At 46.1% G+C, this 19,893-nt stretch overlaps 1 protein-coding gene and 1 long non-coding RNA gene across 3 annotated transcripts; one reads left to right on the top strand and one right to left on the bottom strand.

Moving 5' to 3' along the window:
• The first annotated feature begins 333 nt into the window (after positions 1-333).
• LOC121706640 (nuclear factor 7, ovary-like) lies at positions 334-19,791 on the top strand. Its single transcript, XM_042088549.1, has 3 exons — positions 334-2,360; positions 18,789-18,796; positions 19,783-19,791. The coding sequence occupies exon 1, from the start codon at positions 546-548 to the stop codon at positions 1,932-1,934; it is 1,389 nt and encodes a 462-aa protein (XP_041944483.1). The 5' UTR covers positions 334-545; the 3' UTR covers positions 1,935-2,360; positions 18,789-18,796; positions 19,783-19,791.
• On the bottom strand, positions 6,322-7,334 carry LOC121706642. Of its 2 annotated transcripts, XR_006031092.1 has the most exons (3): positions 7,192-7,334; positions 7,061-7,111; positions 6,322-6,989 (listed from the first exon to the last, which is right to left on the bottom strand). It is a non-coding gene; the product is annotated as an uncharacterized LOC121706642 (long non-coding RNA). The 2 variants fall into 2 exon arrangements; XR_006031091.1 differs by having other exon boundaries at positions 6,322-7,111.
• Positions 19,792-19,893: the final 102 nt, after the last annotated feature.

Here is a 19,893-nt window from a genome sequence, read left to right as displayed (position 1 = left end):
ACAATAGATGATAATATATGTATTACTATGGATTTATAACAAGTTATAATGCAGCAGTCATTTTTGACCAGGAACACAAAACTAGTAAACATGAAATGAACCGAACATGAGGGTTAAATGATGAAGTTATTGTCTTACTAGGCTACTGCACTACCACATTAATGATTTGTTTCTGGCTATGTAAAACACGCTCAGTTACAATAACTGATATAATTGCCAGAGTTATGGCTTTATTGATTCTGACTGTCAAGCATGCTCAGTTAAGACTTGATGTCTAAAATGAAAGAAAAGAAAGGAAATTATACCCAATGGTCTTTACCACATGCCTTTATCTGTTCTTTGGTGCAATGGAAATGTAGGAAGGAGGAGCTAAGGCAAAAACACTTTCACTTTCTCTTGCCAGGATATCGTAAAATACAGCTTGTCCACATACAGCTCTATGTCATTGAAATACGCTATGTTGCTGTCATAGACAGGTGAATTAGAGTCTGAGTTTATGCTAAAACACCTTGGATCTTGTACTGCTGAAGAAAAAGTGCTGGGCGATGGCAGAAGCTCTCTCACTGCTGGAAGAGGAGCTCACCTGTCCTCTTTGTTTTGATGTCTTCAAGGATCCTCTTGTCCTGAGGTGCAGTCACAGCTTTTGTAGAGGCTGTCTGGAACAGATAGACACCACCTCATCTCTTAGAGAGTGCCCTGTGTGCAGGGAACCATCCTCAATGAATCACACAGTACGAAATTTGGTTCTCAGGAATACGTGCACAACTTTCTCACAGCAAAAGGATAAAGGGGAGCCTAGTTTGCCAAAGACTAAACAAGGTGAGAAGCATCTTTCTCCCAGTCATAACTTGCCTGGTTGTTCAGGGTGTCACACTTCTGGCAAACCCAGAAGTGATCACTATACAACAGAGGAGGCTGCAGTGATTTGTAAGAAGGGTATGAAGGATTCACTGGTGGCTCAGAGAGAGAGATTGTCGGCTCTTTCCAAACTCAAACACCACTGTGAGACGATGGCTCAGCATGTTCACACACAAGTTCAACGGACAGAGAGGCACATGAAAGGAGAGTTTGAGGCTCTCCGGCGTTTCCTGCTGGAGGAGGAAGTCAGGAGGATCAGCCTCCTCAGAGAGGAGGAAGCGGAGAAGAGTAGAGTACTCCGAGAGCGACTCCTCAGCGTGACGGCAGAGATCAGTTCCCTCTCGGGGACCATTAAGAGTCTGGAGGAGGACTTGGCAGGGATGGAGAACACGCCATTTCTTCAGAAATACGGGGAAACTGCCAGGAGAATGCAGCGTGCAGTGGAGCCAGTAACAGAGCTGGAAACCATGGCAGGAATGCTCATAGACGTGGCCAGTCATATCAGTTCCCTAAAATTTAGAGTTTGGAGAGACATGCGGGGGCTTGTTCAGAAGTTCCCAGTAACTCTCAATCCTAACACTGCTAATGCCCACCTCACGATCTCAGAGGATCTGAGCAGTCTTAGGTATAAGAAAGCAGGCCATGTCCCCGCTAACCCAGAGAGGTTTAGCAGGTGTGTATGTGTCACAGCGGCCGAAGGCTTTGATTCTGGCCATCACAGCTGGGAGGTTGATGTCGGAGACAACACATACTGGATTCTGGGAGTGGCCTCCAAATCTGTTAAAGTCAAAGAGAAGTTCTCAACGTATCCGGAGAATGGTTTTTGGACTATTCGTTTGTGTGGCGACCAGTATAGAGCCCCAAAGGTCACACTTCAAGTGGAGAAGAGACCCAGGCTGGTCAAAGTTCAGCTGGACTGGGACCAGGGAAAATTGTCCTTTTTCAGTGCAGAGGATAATGTGCCCATCTATACATTTACACATGTATTTACTGAAAAGGTGTACCCTTTCTTTAGCACAGGGTGTAAATCTCATCCCCTTTGCATTCAGCCTTTAGTTGTATCACCCCCATCCTGATTTCTCAACATTATCTTTTCAGTCAAGTCAATCTGTCATCTGGAAGCCAGCCCGAATTTACGCTACCCACACAATTTGGAGTCACTCCATTGAGAAGTCTGGTCACATCACATGAGCGCGCTTCAGTTGATTTTTGTTTCCAAAAAAAGTGAGATGTTTAGATTCTGTTATTGCATGTGTTATACAAGATATTGACAGCGCAATAAAACAGAAAACAGGGATTAAGGAATTTGACATTGTAGCGGTGTGGCTGCCCTTTACGGCTGCAGTTCATTCGAGCTAAACAAACAGAACGGACAACACAATTTAAAAAAACACTTTATTTGCACACACAAACACAAACAGCATCCATGGTTATAACGGCAACTGCAAAACACAAATGCACACGTAACAATATTAGTTAAGAGACTTACTTTCAGGGTGGAAGTACTTTGAAGTTTGCTGGGTGTGACGTCATAGATGAGCAGAGGTCACGTATGTATAAGAGGGGTGTTTGGGGTTTTTTCGGTAATTTATGCTATATATGGTGTTATGGAATAATGTAATTTGATTGCCTTGCGATGGGATGGTTTGTCTTATGGTATTATATGTAATTGTGGATCTTGATATAGAGAATGTATACTGGTATTTATATAGAGGATTGATTGTTGAATTGTGCAATGGTTTAGGCCAGGGATTTAAAGGATAATTCCGGTGTGATTTTGACCTAAAGTGTGTTGAAACATGATACCGAGTGTGAATGTATGTCTCATAGCTCACCTCGGCTTGTCCCCTGCACTCAGAAATCTGGCGCTAGTTAGCCAATGCTACCAACACAGTGTTTCGTTGTGGTGCCTCGGGCATTGGCCTAGCCATGCAAATAAATCACTGTTTTACACCATTTACGAGGCTCAAAGTAGCTCCATACTTCATTGGTAGACTTCCGAGGGCCTTGACATTTAAAAACGAGATATAGAGAACTTTGAAAAAGCACTGGTAGTTTATTTACAAGACAATTTATACAGACAGTACCTTAAGGAATTTTACCGTTCGACGCCATCTTGAATTTAGTCACGATAAGTCGAGCAACGAATACGAACGAACAAGTATGATAAGGGATTAGATTCCAAAAATAATTCCGTGAAAATGCATGGATTCCAGTTGCTGCTACTGGAAGCAACTGAATCCATGCATTTCCACTGAATTATTTCTGGTCTCTGCATTTATCCCAATCCGTGAATTAGTGAAGTGAAGCACACACTAATCCCGGCGCAGTGAGCTGCCTGCAACAACAGCGGCGCTCGGGGAGCAGTGAGGGGTTAGGTGCCTTGCTCAAGGGCACTTCAGCCGTGCCTACTGGTCGGGGTTCGAACCGGCAACCCTCCGGTTACAAGTCCAAACCAGTAGGCCACGGCTGCCCCCTAATATATAAGAATATAGCAGAAGGAGGTAGAATGGTCTGAGGTGAGCTACTGGGCGGCACCTGCTTATAAGCCTAAAAAAAGTCTATGCCTGATACAGTACATGTCCTATAATTTAAAAGAATTGTCAAAGTTAATTTTGATATATATTTGGTTAGACTTTACTTGACAGTATCCAAAGCCATATAAAGGTAGAGTTGCGACAACTCCATTGACGCTAATGTTCCATTTTTTTCCAACAATGGCAGCTAATGGAAGCCTCAAATAGTTCCCGGAAGTTAACAATTAATAATAGCAGCAGTGCAGTTACAGCAGTATAGACTGTTTGTAGCCAACATTTCAGACTCAGAACAGTAGCCTAATTATAATAATAAACGATTTATGTATCGACTATGACTTTTTCTGCTGCTCAGTCTTTATCAGTTCCTCATATAAATTAAAAGAGGCTAAGCCCAATAAATGTGCCACACGTAATAGCCGAATATAAGATAACCCTTACCTATCCCATTTCAATTAGGCAGCACTACACCACCACGAACAAGCTGTCATTAAGTTTTTGCGTTTAGTAGGCCTACAACTTTTATGACGTGACGTTTCTTGGGCATTTAGCTTCACCCTCACGTCAAGTTGTAACGTATGCGCAATGCTCATCTAGGCTATGGATTTAAGTGGCTTAAAGGCAGCAAAAGTGGGATATAGTGCAACTGCTTCCCCAAAACAATTCCTCCATAACTGTGTATTTAATCGTTTGATATGTGGATAACCTTCAGTGGACTAAACAAAAGAAAGGGGGGAGAAAGACTAGGCAATCAAGGACATGGGTAGATGGAGGAGAAATCAAAAATAATAAATAAAAAGTTCTATGGAGATGTGCAAAAGTTGGAGAAAGTCAGATATGTGTGTGTGTGTGTTTTGACGTGTGATGAAATAAGAAAATAAATAAAAGATCTGTATAGGGAGAGGGATGTAAAAGTGCTAAAAGTCATGTAGGTGTGTGTGTGTGTGTGTGGGGGGGGGGGGGGGGGGGTCATGAGTGCTGAGGAGTGAATGAGTGCAAATTCAGTATACATGTAGTGTGAATTCAGAGTTGGGAAATGTTTGAGAGTGCTGAGGAGTGAATGTGTGCAAAGTCAGTATAGTGTGAGTTCAGAGTTCGGATGGCCTGAGGATAAAAACTTCTGAGTCTCTCAGTTCTGGCTTTGTGACTACATAGGCGTCTTCTTGATTTCAGCGGTAGGAATAATCCATTGTTAGGATGAGAAGAGTCCTTCAGAATCTTTTGGGCTCTTAGGAGTACTCTTCTGGAATAGATATCTTGTAGAGCAGGGAGTTGAGTTCTTAGTACGTTCAGCTGAGCGCACTACTCTCTGCAGAGTACTACAATCTCTAACTGTGGAGTTCCCATACCAGGTGATGATGCTACCAGTTAGAACACTCTCAACCGCTGAAGTGTAGAAGGCCTTCATGATGGATGTAGAAACTTTGAATTTCCTTAGCTGACGAAGGAAGTAGAGTCAGACTTAGACTTGCTGTGTTACAGTTTCTCGTTGCAAAATTAAAATCTCCATGCGCTTTTGTAGGCTACACGCAGTCTCAAAAACACTGTTTACAGCTCTTGAGTCATGTACTAGGTCATTTTTAGGTAGGTCAACGATAATTTAGATAGGCCTAGGCTACACTTATGGGGTGGGTGCTATTGCGTTTTCTAAAGAATCTCCCGTCTTGGTTTTGTACAGAAATTAATATTAAGTGACACATAAAAGGTAGAAAAAAGCTTCCGATATTTAGCAGGCTACGGTCTGGAATTTAATTTAATAGCCTATTGTTGTAATGGTAGGATAACTCCACAGTTTACACAATAATTACACTGTGTTATAGATATTGTATATCAATGCATTTATTGTCTGTCAATTACCCAAAATTGTGGCTCTGTGTCTCATTGAACAGTAGCTTATTTAATGCATTCTAATTCCTTGTCAATCACTTCCGGGAACTTTTTGAAGTTTACATGAACTACGTGACCTTAACAAATTTTGAACACCCATTGTCGCAACTCTACCTTTATATGGCTCTGACAGTATCGACATAAGAGTGACATGACACTGTCATGAATGTGTCATAAACAAGTCATAAACGTTTATGACATAACACTTCTGTTATTATTAACCCTTTAGTCAGGTTTAAAAAAAACAACATTGGATGTTCACATCAAAATTTCAAAAGGCCATGGCTTGAAAGTGGTCAGAAATAAGCTCCCAATGTACATGTGAAAATCATTGAGTATGAACAAAAGTTTATGAAGGGGGTACATTTACTCATCTAATTTGCATATTATGATGTCACTGAATGGCAACCACCTCAAATTATGCACATTTCAGTAAATACTAGATGTTGAACATATTTGAGCTGTTTTAATTTCTTTTTTTGTCATTTCACCCACATAACAAATGAACAGGAAAAAAGACACATGTAAACCAACATAGTAAACTATTACTATAACCACAAACCCTATGCTACTATAAAGCAGCCTGGTCAGACGCACCGTGACTATCACTGTCAATAGACGATCTATCATATTCTCCAAAAGGTATAGATTCTCTTTCAGAATCAGAATAGGTGAATAACAGACCCAAGACTTCATCAGACGAGAACTTTTTTTTCAACATTGCTGTTTCAATTTGTACAAAACTATGACCTGCATCACTTTAGCGTTATGGAGGAAATGCACGTCTTCTTTGTGTGTTTCTGGCGTACTTCCTAAAAACTGTCACAAACAAATCTGAGCTTGAATCGAAGCTCTGGATGTCTGCCAACTAGTGGTAAAGAGTACAAATGAGACTCGGGTCTATCGTCTGTTTTATTCAGTAATGACGTTTGTCGCAATTGTGGCAAGTGGTAGGTTACTCTTCAATGAATTGGACGATAGTTTGTTATCTGAAGCCCAACCAGGCAACACAGGTCTGTGAACACAGAAAACCAGAGGCATGTTTCCAAAAATAAACTCTGTTTTTATTTACAAATACTAAAAACATACAGGGAGTGAGTTCTCTCCAGACAGTCAGAACTTGCCACTAAGGCACTGACACAAATGGCCTAAGGCCTGGACACACATGTATACACACACAGTCACACACACATACACCAGCATGTGCATATTAGATTACTGGCTGAGGAGGGATTGGAGGAGCCAGGAACAGGGCTGGAGCTTACCCAGGACTGGAGAGTATATCAGAGGAAGGGTCTACACACACACCACACGTGAATATGTCGATAGCAAATGAACCACAGCAGGAAAAGTGAAGTGACGCCACCACCACGAGATAGCCCGCCACCCCTGTTGGCCTGCAACTCCTGTTCAGCGAGAGAGGGAAATCAAAAGGAGCCAACACTCCTAGTACACACACTGCCCAGTATGCACTCACACATATAGTGTGGTGAGCATCGTATTTTATACAATAGCTGAGGCCTAATGCTGGACGAGAGCGTCCGGTATACAGTTATTCTCCCGTGTGTAAGTTAAAAGATATGCAAACATACAATAAACAAAATATGTAAAATCGACCAACACAACTTAGGTGCAGACAAAACAGCAGCGTTCGGAACTTGAACCAAGGTAGCCTTGATGTTGCCGCTCCTTGTGTTACTGCAAGCTCTGCTACACGAAAAAGATACAATTAAAACCCACGCAAGCTACATATTATTTTGAAGACCGTTAAAATTACATACCAATCAGCTGAGGTCGGTTATGAGGCCCATGTTCAGCAGCCGACAGCGGTCCTAAAACCCCCAAAGTTTGCGTTAGCTATACTAGCCTACATCATACAGGAAACTACGCACACAATGCCATAATAACCTACCAGGAATATCACTGGATGTGTGCACAGCAGGCAGGAGGCCAAAACAGCACAAGGGATCCCTGCGGTGAAGGCAGGGGTCAGGTGGACGAACCACGGTATGCAGCTATGACGTCGACTTCCAAATTAAAAGTTACAATTTATATAGCCACTTCTCTGCACTAATTGGCTCGCCTCCGAATGAGCCACAAGAGCCACTCGCAAAGGCACTACTGGGCTAGACAAGGGGCGTGGACCTTGTCCTGTTACACAATATTGCGACTTGGGCGGTTAGAGCAGTTAAGTGTCATTCGGCTTTAGTCATAACAGTTTAGGGTTAGGGTTCATGTGTCATGATGACAGTGCCATGTCACTCTTATGTCGATACTGTCAAGTAAAGTGTTACCATATGTTTTTAGAAGTTTAGTGATTGATTTTAAATTATTGTTTGGACTTTCGTTTTTTCCTATTTCTCCTGACTGGCGGGTTACCTGCTACCAAAGTGGAAATAAATCGTTGCCATTTTTTTAGGAACTATCAACACTGTCTCCAGTATTTCTATCGCTACAAGGCCATCCCAATCATAGACATCCTTACATTTTGTGGATGGGATAAAGTCGGGCTGACTTGCAGGCTAGATAATCAAATCCCAATGTCGTGTTACCCGACACAAATCGGTCAGTTTGTGCTTGAATAGAATACAGAGCAAAGGATAGAAACAGCACGTCAGGCATATATAAACATGACACATTAGACAATATTACAGGTTAATTGATTGTTTGGTGTGTGGGGAGTTTAAGATGCAGATTTTTAGGTTTTTTAGACTGAGGCTCAATGTCCACAGAAGAAATAAAACCATTTAGTTTCTGGTTTGTTTTGTTTTTATGTGTGTGTTTTGTATGTGATTAACTTATTGATTAATTCAATACCAGTGTGGTCTACCAACCATTATCAGAGGTTTTGGAGGAAAAATGAGCGACAATTTTGTCCTATTTCTGTCATTTTAAGAATTTTTGTAACAGCTCTATTTTTTTGATGTCACATGGGCCAATGTTGTTTCTGTCATGAGCTCTCTCTCTGCCTGGTAACACGTGCTGATTGAAGTCTGATGACCTCCACCTGTTCCTGCTCTGCTCTGCCTCACCCTCGTTACCTACCAGCTGCACTGCATTCACCACTCATCATGCCCTCTATATAAAGCCTTGCTTTTCAGTCCACACTTGTCAGATCGTCTGCAACCAGCACCAGTTACCTGCCTGTTTATTGAAAACGCCTCTGACTCTTTGCCTGTGATCCCGGACCCGCTCGACTACTTCTGTGTTCTCCAGCCCCGGTAATCTTGACCTGCCTTCCGTCCCTCTTCTACGAATACCGCCTAGTCCTTGACTGTACTGCTGCTTCGTTTCAATTGCTGTTGTGTGTGTGTTTCCCCCAGGACTTCCCGGATCATCCAGCTCCTGCCATCGCTGTTCGGCTACTGGGGGAACACACACACGCAGACTCTTGGAACTCCTGTACCCCCCCCGGAACCCCTGAAACCCCCAACCCTTAAATAAACTTTTGAACGTGACGCTTTTGTGGTCCTCGTCCTGTTTGGTGTCTGACAGTACGATCTGACCAAACATGGACCCAGCGCACGGTCGAACCAGCATGGAAACCGACGAACCAGAACCACCCACCGCCATGCAACGCCTGGAAGAGACAGAGAGAGAGGTAAACCGCAACACTGCTGACATTGCCTCCCTACTTCAAGCCGGCTTGAGCCAGCGTCAGCAGTTCCAGCAGCAACAGCAACAACTTGCAATGATCATTCAACTTCTCACCAACCTTTCTCCTCTGCCTGCTCCCACCGGCCCAGCCCCAGCCAGCCTGCTCACCGGCCCAGCACCCGAGTCTCCTGCCCAGTCCACTGCTACCGTGGCTGCCGGAGCCCCAGAACCCAGGATCGGCAATCCAGAGCGGTTCAGCGGCGACCCAACCCAGGTACGGGCGTTCCTGACGAGCTGCCGTGTCCAGTTTACCCTGCAACCCAGGACTTTTGCCACTGAAGGGGCGAGGGTCGGTTACGTGATCACTCACCTGACGGGCCGAGCTCGACTCTGGGGAACGGCGGAGTTCGAGCGCCAGACCCCAGCATGTGCAACCTTCAACCTATTCGCAGAGGAGATGCTCAAGGTATTCGATTTGGAATCCACAATAGCCGAGGCATCTCGGATCCTGATGAGTATTCGCCAAGGCAGAAGGACTGTTGCGGATTACTCCATCGACTTTCGAACCGTGGCAAGTCGGAGCTCCTGGAACATGGAAGCATTGGTGGATGCTTTCCTCCACAGCCTGGCGGACTACATAAAGGACGAGCTGGTTTCCCATGATCAACCCCCCACTCTTGATGAAGCCATTGCTCTGGCTGTCCGCATCGACCGCAGGATCCAGGCCCGCCGTCATGAGAGAGGGCGCCAGAGTCCATCCACCAGCACACGGAGTGTCCCAACTGCCCTTCTGTCCGCACCTGCCACACCATCTAGCCAGCCGGACCAGTCTGAACCGATGGAGATCGGCCGCACCTCCCTAACCCCTGCAGAGCGCCAGCGACGCATCACCTCCAACTTGTGCCTGTACTGTGGTGGTGATGGTCATCGAGTCGCCACCTGTCCAGCAAAAGCCGGAGCTCACCAGATGTAGGAGGAATCCGGATGAGCTCAATGAACATTCAGCCCTCCATCAGCCGTAAACCCCTCATCCAAGTCTGTCTTCACCTGTCTGATTCCACCCACACCCTGGCAGCCCTGGTGGACTCTGGCGCAGAAGCAAACATTATTGACACAGGACTTGCTCGTCAGCTGGGCTTGGAAAGCCATCGCTTGTCCACTCCTGTTCCAGCCCGGGCCCTGGACGGTCACGCAATTGGCACAGTTACCAGCATCACAGCCCCCATCTCAATGATGGTGTCAGGAAACCACCGAGAGACCATCCGCTTCCACCTGCTCAGCTCTCCAGGCCAACCCCTAATCCTGGGCTACCCTTGGCTCCGTCTCCACAATCCTCACCTCGATTGGGCCTCCGGAACTGTGAAAGAGTGGGGAAATGCCTGCCACCTGACCTGTTTGCGTGCTGCCTCGCTGCCCCCCGGCTCAGTACCCCCCAGCATTGCCCACGACATTTCTAATGTCCCTGAATGTTACCATGGCCTCCGAGAGGTGTTCAACAAGACCAAAGCCACATCTCTGCCCCCACACCGTCCGTACGACTGTGCCATTGATCTCCTCCCTGGGACTGCTCCACCCAAAGGTCACCTCTACTCACTATCCCCTCCTGAAAGAAAAACTATGGAGGATTACATCAGGGACTCCCTGGCAGCTGGACTCATCCGCCCGTCTTCCTCTCCTGCTGGTGCCGGGTTCTTCTTTGTGGGAAAGAAAGATGGTTCTCTTCGCCCCTGCATTGATTATCGAGGTCTGAATGATGTCACAGTGAAGAACCGGTACCCTCTGCCTTTACTCACCTCTGCTTTTGAATTGCTCCAGGGATCCACTATTTTCACCAAACTGGACCTTAGAAATGCTTACCACCTAGTGCGAGTAAGGGAGGGTGACGAGTGGAAGACAGCATTCAACACCCACACCGGCCATTATGAGTACCTGGTAATGCCATTTGGCCTCACCAACGCCCCAGCGGTATTCCAGGCGCTGGTGAATGATGTGCTGCGGGACATGCTGAATAAATTCGTCTTCGTGTACCTGGACGACATCTTAATTTTCTCCAGAACTCTGTCCGAACACACCCGTCATGTCCAGCTGGTTCTTCGACGGCTCCTGGAGAACTCTCTCTATGTCAAGGCGGAGAAATGCGAGTTCCATGCTCAGACTGTGTCATTCCTGGGATACATCGTCGCTGAAGGCAATATCCAGATGGACCCCGCAAAGGTCTCGGCAGTTACCTCCTGGCCAGTTCCGGGGAATAGGAAGAAGCTGCAGCAATTCCTCGGTTTTGCCAATTTCTACCGGAAATTCATCCGGAACTACAGCTCCGTCGCCGCTCCCCTCACAGCTCTGACCAGCATCAAACACCCCTTTTTCTGGACCCCAGAGGCCAACACAGCCTTTCATACCCTCAAGGCCCGGTTCACCACTGCCCCCATCCTCCAGATGCCGGATTCAGACCGGCAGTTCGTTGTCGAGGTGGATGCCTCAGACGTGGGAGTCGGGGCCATACTCTCTCAACGGGCAGAGGAGGACAACAAGTTGCACCCCTGTGCATTTTTCTCTCGCCGGCTTTCACCTGCAGAGCGCAATTATGATGTTGGAAACCGTGAGCTGTTGGCTGTCAAGCTTGCCCTGGAGGAGTGGCGTCACTGGCTGGAGGGGTCCACAGTTCCGTTCCTGGTCTGGACCGATCACAAAAACCTCGAATACATCCGCAATGCCAAACGTCTTAACCCCAGACAGTCCCGCTGGGCCTTGTTTTTCACCAGATTCAACTTCACCCTGTCATACCGCCCAGGTTCTCGGAACACCAAGCCGGACGCTCTCTCCCGTCAGTTTCATAAGGATGACGCCCCTTCCCAGGAACCTGCATCAATTCTGCCCGATCCCTGCGTCGTAGCTGCCCTGACCTGGGATATCGAGGAGGAAATTCAAGAGGCCCTCCGTGACCATCCCAGTCCCAGTGCATGCCCAGACGGTCGTCTCTTCGTCCCAGATAATTTGAGGTCCCGGGTCATACAGTGGGGACACAACTCCCGCCTTGCCTGCCACCCGGGCTCCGCCCGCACCTGCCATCTCCTTGCCCAGCGCTTTTGGTGGTCGTCTTTGAGAAGGGATGTCCGAGAATTCGTCCGTGCCTGCCCCACCTGCAATCAGAACAAGTCCTCCACTCGGCCCCCCGCTGGTTTACTCCAGCCCTTGCCTGTGCCCACACGACCCTGGTCCCACGTCTCCTTGGACTTTGTAACTGGCCTCCCACCATCAGGTGGGATGACGGTCATTCTCACTGTGGTTGACCGGTTCAGCAAGATGGCACACTTCATTCCCCTCCCTAAACTGCCATCTGCCAGAGAGACTGCCCAGGCTGTTCTTGATCATGTCTTCCGTCTACACGGGCTGCCCAAGGATGTTGTCTCTGACCGAGGCCCGCAATTCACCTCTACATTCTGGAAGGAGTTCTGCCGTCTTCTAGGGGCCACAGTGAGTCTCACCTCTGGGTTCCACCCCCAGTCCAATGGTCAATCCGAGCGGGCAAACCAGGAGCTGGAGAAGGCGCTGCGGTGCATGGTTTCTCGCAAACCCCAGGCTTGGGCACAACAACTGATGTGGATAGAGTATGCTCACAACTCCCTCACCTGCTCTGCCACTGGTATGTCACCTTTCCAGTGTGTGTATGGCTACCAGCCCCCCCTGTTCCCCAGCCAGGAAGGAGATGTGTCCTGCCCGTCTGCCCTCGCCTATGCCCGCCGTTGCCGTCGTACCTGGTCACAAGCTCGTGCCACGCTACTCAAGTCAGCTGTCAGCTATGCCACTGGGGCTAACCGCCGAAGATCGCCGGCACCCGCCTACCGTGTTGGCCAGAAGGTGTGGCTGTCAGCCAAGGATCTCCCACTGCGGGTGGAATCGCGTAAACTGGCACCTCGATTCCTCGGCCCGTTCCCTATCCAGAGGGTCATCAGCCCAACCGCAGTCCGGCTCCAGTTGCCAACCTCCATGAGGGTGCACCCTACTTTCCATGTTTCGAAAGTCAAGCCGACGCATGAAAGCCCGCTGGTCCCCGTGCCGCTTCCTCCTCCTCCTCCTCGCCTCGTTGACGGTGGGCTGGTGTACACCGTTCGACGCCTGCTTCGGTCCAGACGGCGAGGTAGGGGCCTCCAGTATCTCGTCGACTGGGAGGGCTATGGACCTGAGGAGAGAACCTGGGTGCCAGCCAGTCGGATTGTGGACCGGACACTCATCGCCGACTTCCACCGTCTGCATCCTGATCAACCTGCAATCCGTAGGGGCCGCCCCAGAGGGGTCCCTAACCGTCCTGCCCGCCCGGCTTCCTGTCATGTGCCTGACCCTGACCCTGTCTCGGTACCTGTCCCGTCTTCTGTCCACGACCCTCCAGCTCCCTCCGAGGATGAGGATGTTCACTCGGACCGCTCGGAGGAATTCTAGCCCTCCACCGGCTCCCCTCCGCCCTCCCGACGTGGTGTCACTCTTGGGGACTTCTGGGGCCGTCCCTTAGGGGGGGGGTTCTGTCATGAGCTCTCTCTCTGCCTGGTAACACGTGCTGATTGAAGTCTGATGACCTCCACCTGTTCCTGCTCTGCTCTGCCTCACCCTCGTTACCTACCAGCTGCACTGCATTCACCACTCATCATGCCCTCTATATAAAGCCTTGCTTTTCAGTCCACACTTGTCAGATCGTCTGCAACCAGCACCAGTTACCTGCCTGTTTATTGAAAACGCCTCTGACTCTTTGCCTGTGATCCCGGACCCGCTCGACTACTTCTGTGTTCTCCAGCCCCGGTAATCTTGACCTGCCTTCCGTCCCTCTTCTACGAATACCGCCTAGTCCTTGACTGTACTGCTGCTTCGTTTCAATTGCTGTTGTGTGTGTGTTTCCCCCAGGACTTCCCGGATCATCCAGCTCCTGCCATCGCTGTTCGGCTACTGGGGGAACACACACACGCAGACTCTTGGAACTCCTGTACCCCCCCCGGAACCCCTGAAACCCCCAACCCTTAAATAAACTTTTGAACGTGACGCTTTTGTGGTCCTCGTCCTGTTTGGTGTCTGACAGTTTCAGTGTCCCACCCATTCCCCATCACCTCGTTACAATTGTTAGTATTTCCTTCTCAAACAGATTTACTGACCATATGGGAGGTGTCAGTTAGAATTTACAGATATATTCTTACTGTGCATTTTTAGGCACTGGTCATTTACTGAGACTCTCTCACATGCTCAAATTATCATAAAGATGTCTGGATTGTTCACTTTAACAATACATTATAATGAATGAACCAACATAAAACATTAAGAACCATGCTGTATTTTCAGATTGCACACACAGTTACTCCTCTGAGACATTGCATAATGAAAAACTTGTTGCCCTGTGCAGTTCTCCCACCCCATTAAGAGCATGCATAATGGTCCTGTGTGTAACTCTAATGCTGTGAGGGAGATTAAAAAGGCTCTGGGTCTCAGATGGTGGTGTTTGCCAAACATGAACATAGCCGAAATCATGAATATATTTTCTTGTTTACTTTTTGTTCAGGCTACCTTGATACCATGTACAATCATTTGCTCAAGGTCTAATAATCACTTCTCCCTATATTATTTCAATATTGATTATAATATTTTAAACTGGATCTTTTGTATGGCTATGTGGTCGCCGTGGTCATAATAATAGAGATTATCGCCTGCATGACTAATTTAACTTGTGAATGTACAGGCTTTGTATGTACTGGGGCAAGTTTCAAATTGTACGTGCAAATGAACATAATGAGAGAATACTTGGATCTGATCCAAATCTCTAGTTTTTTTTTCTCCAAGCAATGGATTTTCTGCTAACAAATGGGTTATTGTTTATAAGACATTGATAAACCAAAATGTGATCGGTTTGTGCTTAAAGTACTGCACATATAGCAAGACAAATTATGAGTGTGTTCGTGAACAAGGATACGTTGCTCCACCATGTTGTCAGCGTCTGTTGAAGCACACACTGCAACAGTGGTGGCCACAGTACAAATGAGGCAGATAGCTGTCCTACCCAGGTTGAACTTCCCCTCCCCTTTGCCACACGTCTGTGAGTGACTGTATGTGAATCAGCAGCAGTCACTTGACACCAGCAAGAGTGCCCACATTTATTGCTGGGAACTGCCACTTCTCTGCCGAGTGGAGCGGGCATGCATCTGTGTGTGTTCCGATTTCGGACGTGCCAGACGTTGTGCATGCACAGGCGGTTGGCCGACACAGGTTATGGTCACGAGCGAGTTGCATGTTGGCTCTTCCCCTGACCAGTCGAAGACGCAGGAAGAACAGAGGTTAGTTATGACAAAGAATTCCCTTTGCAAAATATTACATTCCGGATCTAGATCATATTCGGTGCTTTGAATGACTGAATCAGAATTAATAGCACCAGACAATGATGAGACAGAGTTAGCAACAAGAGAAGGCCAATGAATGGTAGGCACTATGGGCCTGCCATCTGGCCAGAGACCCGCCATGTGTAGATTTTCTGTGGGTCAGGGCAGCGTCCTTGGCCTTATGAAATGCGTGCCACCCAGTAACCAGGATGCCCTGGCAAGAGGGTGCCCATTACTTCCAATGGTTGACATATCACAAGGTCTAAAATGAGATCAACCTCTCCCAGTCCCATTATGCAGTGCTCAGGTGGACTTCTGGGTGATAAGGACAAGCGTTAAAAAGAGACTTGTCCTCTGACTAAAAAAAGACTCTGAGGTAAAATTAGCACTTAAAGGTAAACTATGCAGTAGGCTATAGGCAATTTCCTTACTGTTTTCTCTGCTTTTTCGCTTGCTCTGTCATGACGAATGTCTGAGAAACTCCATCACTACCTTTTTCTAGCCGGTGCCTGGCGTGTATGTGTTTTTGAATGCAGTAAAGCAATTCGTTACACTCGTTATACTTCCTGACACTGAGGCCGTCGGCCCGCCGGCCCACAGTTGCAAGGGTGGTTGCAACTATGGGCCGGCATTGTGCCTTTAAAGGGATGGCCCTGCATTGTGCCTTTAAAGGGATGGTAAAAATGCTATATCATTTGTTATACATGGTCATGTCACCAGTAGGTACACCAGTAATAATTGGCACTATAAGCTTGAGACTGAAAGGGTTATGTCAGGAAGGATTGTTTGTCCTCCTGTTGGCTTTTGAAATATTTCTTACAGTGTAAACACAAAGATATCTGCAGACAAACATATGTTATCAGTAAAGCACATGAACGAGCATACAAAGTTAGCCATTTGCACACATTGATATCCATAGCCTGACAACCAGTATCACGTTTTGTTCAGTTCTTAGCATTAAATGAACCGGCACGGTTTTACAGTCGGATGTAGACATCACAGTTGCAGTGATACAAAATTAAGGTGGAAGAATAGACTTCATTTATTATGTCCTCTTATAGTCTTTGATATTTATGGGCAGCTCTAAGATCCGGACAAAAGATTTTGGTAAAACAAAGCCCCAAACAATTCAGCCAAATGTCACACTGAACCATTTTTATTTTAGGGCCATACATACTTTACTTATTTAGCTTTGATCTTCGTTGATTTCCATTATTTTTGACTTCCTTTCTGACTTCACAAATTCAACATAACAGCTTTTAGATCGCTCTTCTGAAATCCAGAGAAAATGCTTTTGATATGGAACACATGCCAACACAACTCTTAGCACCTTAGTGGTAACAGCCTGCGTCTTAGTGTCATCTAAGAGTTACTTTACCTGCCACTGCTCTGCTAGCTTACACTCATTTTTTAACTTTATTTTGTGTACTGTCTTTTTGTGAGAGCTCCTCACTCTCATATCTTTGAAACCACACGCATGGCCTGAACTGTTTCTTGTTCACCCTGTCAGAAAGCATTACTCTCCAAAAACAGCCTTTCTTTCACCAGAAACCTCAGTAATTGTTCTCCTCCTTATCCAACCCAACAGTGAAGCACAATGACAACTGAACAATGAGCACTCAAGCAACTGTGAGAGAAACCAAAGGAAACCAAAAGACTGTATGCCATTCACAAGCTAATTCTTAGCAGAGACTCGAGTTGTATCTCTTCTATAGCTTTATGATAACCTCAATAGGGTTTTGTGGTAATATGATGATGTGATACAACGACTATTGTCCCTGTGCAGTACAAACATAAACACGGAATTAGCGTCATTAAACTTTGTTACGGAAAAAACCCTTGGCATGAGCTAGCATTGTTGTTCCTCTCTGATTAAAGATGTAAACAGTCCCTGTAATCTCTTCATCGCCGACCCCTGTGCTTTTGGTGTAAGCCAAGGTCTTAGGGGGTCCAGGTTTAGATTCCCCACCCTACTGTGTGACCTATATATCTATGCCAAGGTGCACTGGGTGCATAGAGTTAAAGCAGGCCAGTGTTAAGGGGTTGCACATCACCCAGAGGCATGTGTCTCAGGCACCTAGTGGGTGCCTTTGTTGTGTGTGTGTGGTGTTTGACTAGCCTTGGCCTAGGCCTTCTACTCAGGCGATCCAATGCCTGACATATACGCAAGCTCACTCAGAACAAGACCCCTGACCAGGGGGGCAAGATGCGATTATTTAGTCTGCAGCGAAGAAATGGCGCACAATGCTCCCTTTTGTCATGATTTCCGCTGAAAATTTAGGTCAGGTTCATTTTTTTTTGTAGATACCTGATCAATGGGGGTCACCGTTTCCCTTTCGGTCCCATGGGGTGAAAAACCTCAAAGGAGGAACAAGCCCTCATCCGGTCGACCATGCGTCATGTTGGTACCAAATGCGCAAGGATGACGCTGTTTCAGCCTTGATATGATGCAACTGACGAACAAAGGTGGAGCCATTTAAGAGAGCCTTAAAGATCCACTATTTTTAAAGTGAATGCTTTTACACTGATCCGCTGAACATTTAACAGCAGCAGCAGTACTCTACATGGCAAATGCCATCTATCTTGGAACTGTGGTTAGATGGTGATTTATCTTTGCAGACCAGGGTAGACCACACGTGTTTGTGCAAATAGAAAAGGTTAGTCTCCACTCACTTGTTAACATGGCTTTTAAAAATGCTCCCTATTGTAAGCTGATCAAGTGTGGAATTAGTTGTCACGCTTTGGGATTTCTTCAGTTATGTAACAGCACCATGGACCTGTTGCACGGAATGTGCGGAGAACAAAAGGTTTCGGCCAAAACAAAACAACAATTCCATAGAACCATATGCATGGGAGAAACTGTATAGTGCTCCATATTTCAATGAAGCAAGTTTTCTTATTTATCTTTTATTTCTACTTATATATCAATTATCTATGTCAAAAATATAATAGATTCATTTTACATATGTACAGAATTATTCCATTTGCATCACAAAACACAGAAACCCACAGCACTGACTAGATCAGCTGAACCTCCCTTTTCTCCTATTCTTTGGAAGACATTCTCAGAGACAAAAAAAGCTGTTCTCGTAAGGCCTTGCTGTGCTTTGTACAATGTGCAAATTAGGCAGAGCAGCTCAGCAAAGCAGAGTATTAGCCAAACAAAAAGTCCTCTGAATGAGATCATTTGGTGGAGTACGTGCAGGAGCCCACTACGCGGCCGGGCAATCACATGACGGCATGGCACAGGCTGCCATAGAGCTGTCCGTCTGCGTGCATTCACCAAAAGGAGTGTGGTTGCACAGCACAGGTCTATCGAGTGTCACAGAGGAAAGCCAACCTGCACGTAGTAGCCCAATGAACTGGATGCAACCGGTCGTGTACCTGCACATGTGATCAATATAGGGGTTTGGAATGCAGAAATGATTGCAAGATGCAATCAGGAAGTGGTTTCTGATAGAACCATAGGTATCTATGTGTTGGTGAACAGAAGTATAGCTCATGTGAATGTGAGTATAAGAGTTGAGGCCTACTTTGGCTTTTGCTTCAGAATGATACAAAGATGTACCAGTTGAGAACTACTTCATCTAAATGCAATTAACTGCTCAAAGTTTGAATAGTTTTGTTGATATGATGAACTTTGACAAATTATGTTTCATTGTAAAGATTTACAGCATGTTATGCATATTTGCTGAATGAGATTATAAAAAATCAGAAAATATTAAGAGAAGTGCAAGAGAAGCACACTATTACCAAGGCTGTCTGTGTGACTATTTCTTGCAGCCCCAAATATTCAGATATAAAGTTGGTTATGAAAAGCCAATAACTTCAACAGCACTCAAGATTGTTCCAATGCATATATCAACATATAAAAGCCATACCTTGTAGGGTAATGTGAGGATGCTTTTCAAAAAGAGAAGAATGTCAAAAGTGGATGACTTAATTGATTTCTACATCTCAAATGATTTCAGCATTACACAATCCGATGATAAGTCATTCAGGGTGTTCCAAAGGACAAAGGTGAATACCTCGGCACTAGCATGTCTATCTTTTGATTTAGAACACAATGCAGTGGGACACAGAATGCCCATTGTTTGAGGAATGTCTGTTTTTGTTTTTACTGGCTTTCAAAGGAATATCTCCAAAAAAAGACGCAAAAAAACTACAATTCTATATCTCGTCAGTCTTCCCTTGGTCTTGAAGTTGTAGCATTGTGTGAGCGCCGCACACTTTCCTGTTCAGCTCGCCTGCTTGTTTTCTTTCTCCGCACGTGTGCACTAACCGGACGGCTCCCCAACACTGCTAACAAAAGTAGGAGCATCATCTGGGTCCTGATGAGGTGCTTATGTTCTGTCCTCCCTCGCCCATCCATCCTGTCCCTGATTTATGCGATAGACTCGAGTTGGAGTTGTGAAACTAGCATTCCCCACCAGTTCTCACAGGTTAACATAAACACAGCATTTAGATTTCATTCGCAAATCATTAATTTAGGAGATGATTTACAACACTGGTAATACATTTTATGAATTTGAATGTCTGTGCTCCCTTGCCTTCAGAACATTTTTGTGATTTCGACTTCCTTCACCCGTTGACCTGCTGGAGCAAATGAAGATTCTCAGGAAGACAATCATCATGTGGACAATGTGTCATAGGCTAGGTCGACAATG

This window comes from Alosa sapidissima, chromosome 4 (genome assembly GCF_018492685.1).
Source record: "Alosa sapidissima isolate fAloSap1 chromosome 4, fAloSap1.pri, whole genome shotgun sequence".
Lineage (NCBI taxonomy): Eukaryota > Metazoa > Chordata > Actinopteri > Clupeiformes > Clupeidae > Alosa > Alosa sapidissima.
The sequence above is the reverse complement of the archived record's forward strand: the minus strand, read 5'-3'. Positions and strand labels throughout refer to the sequence as shown.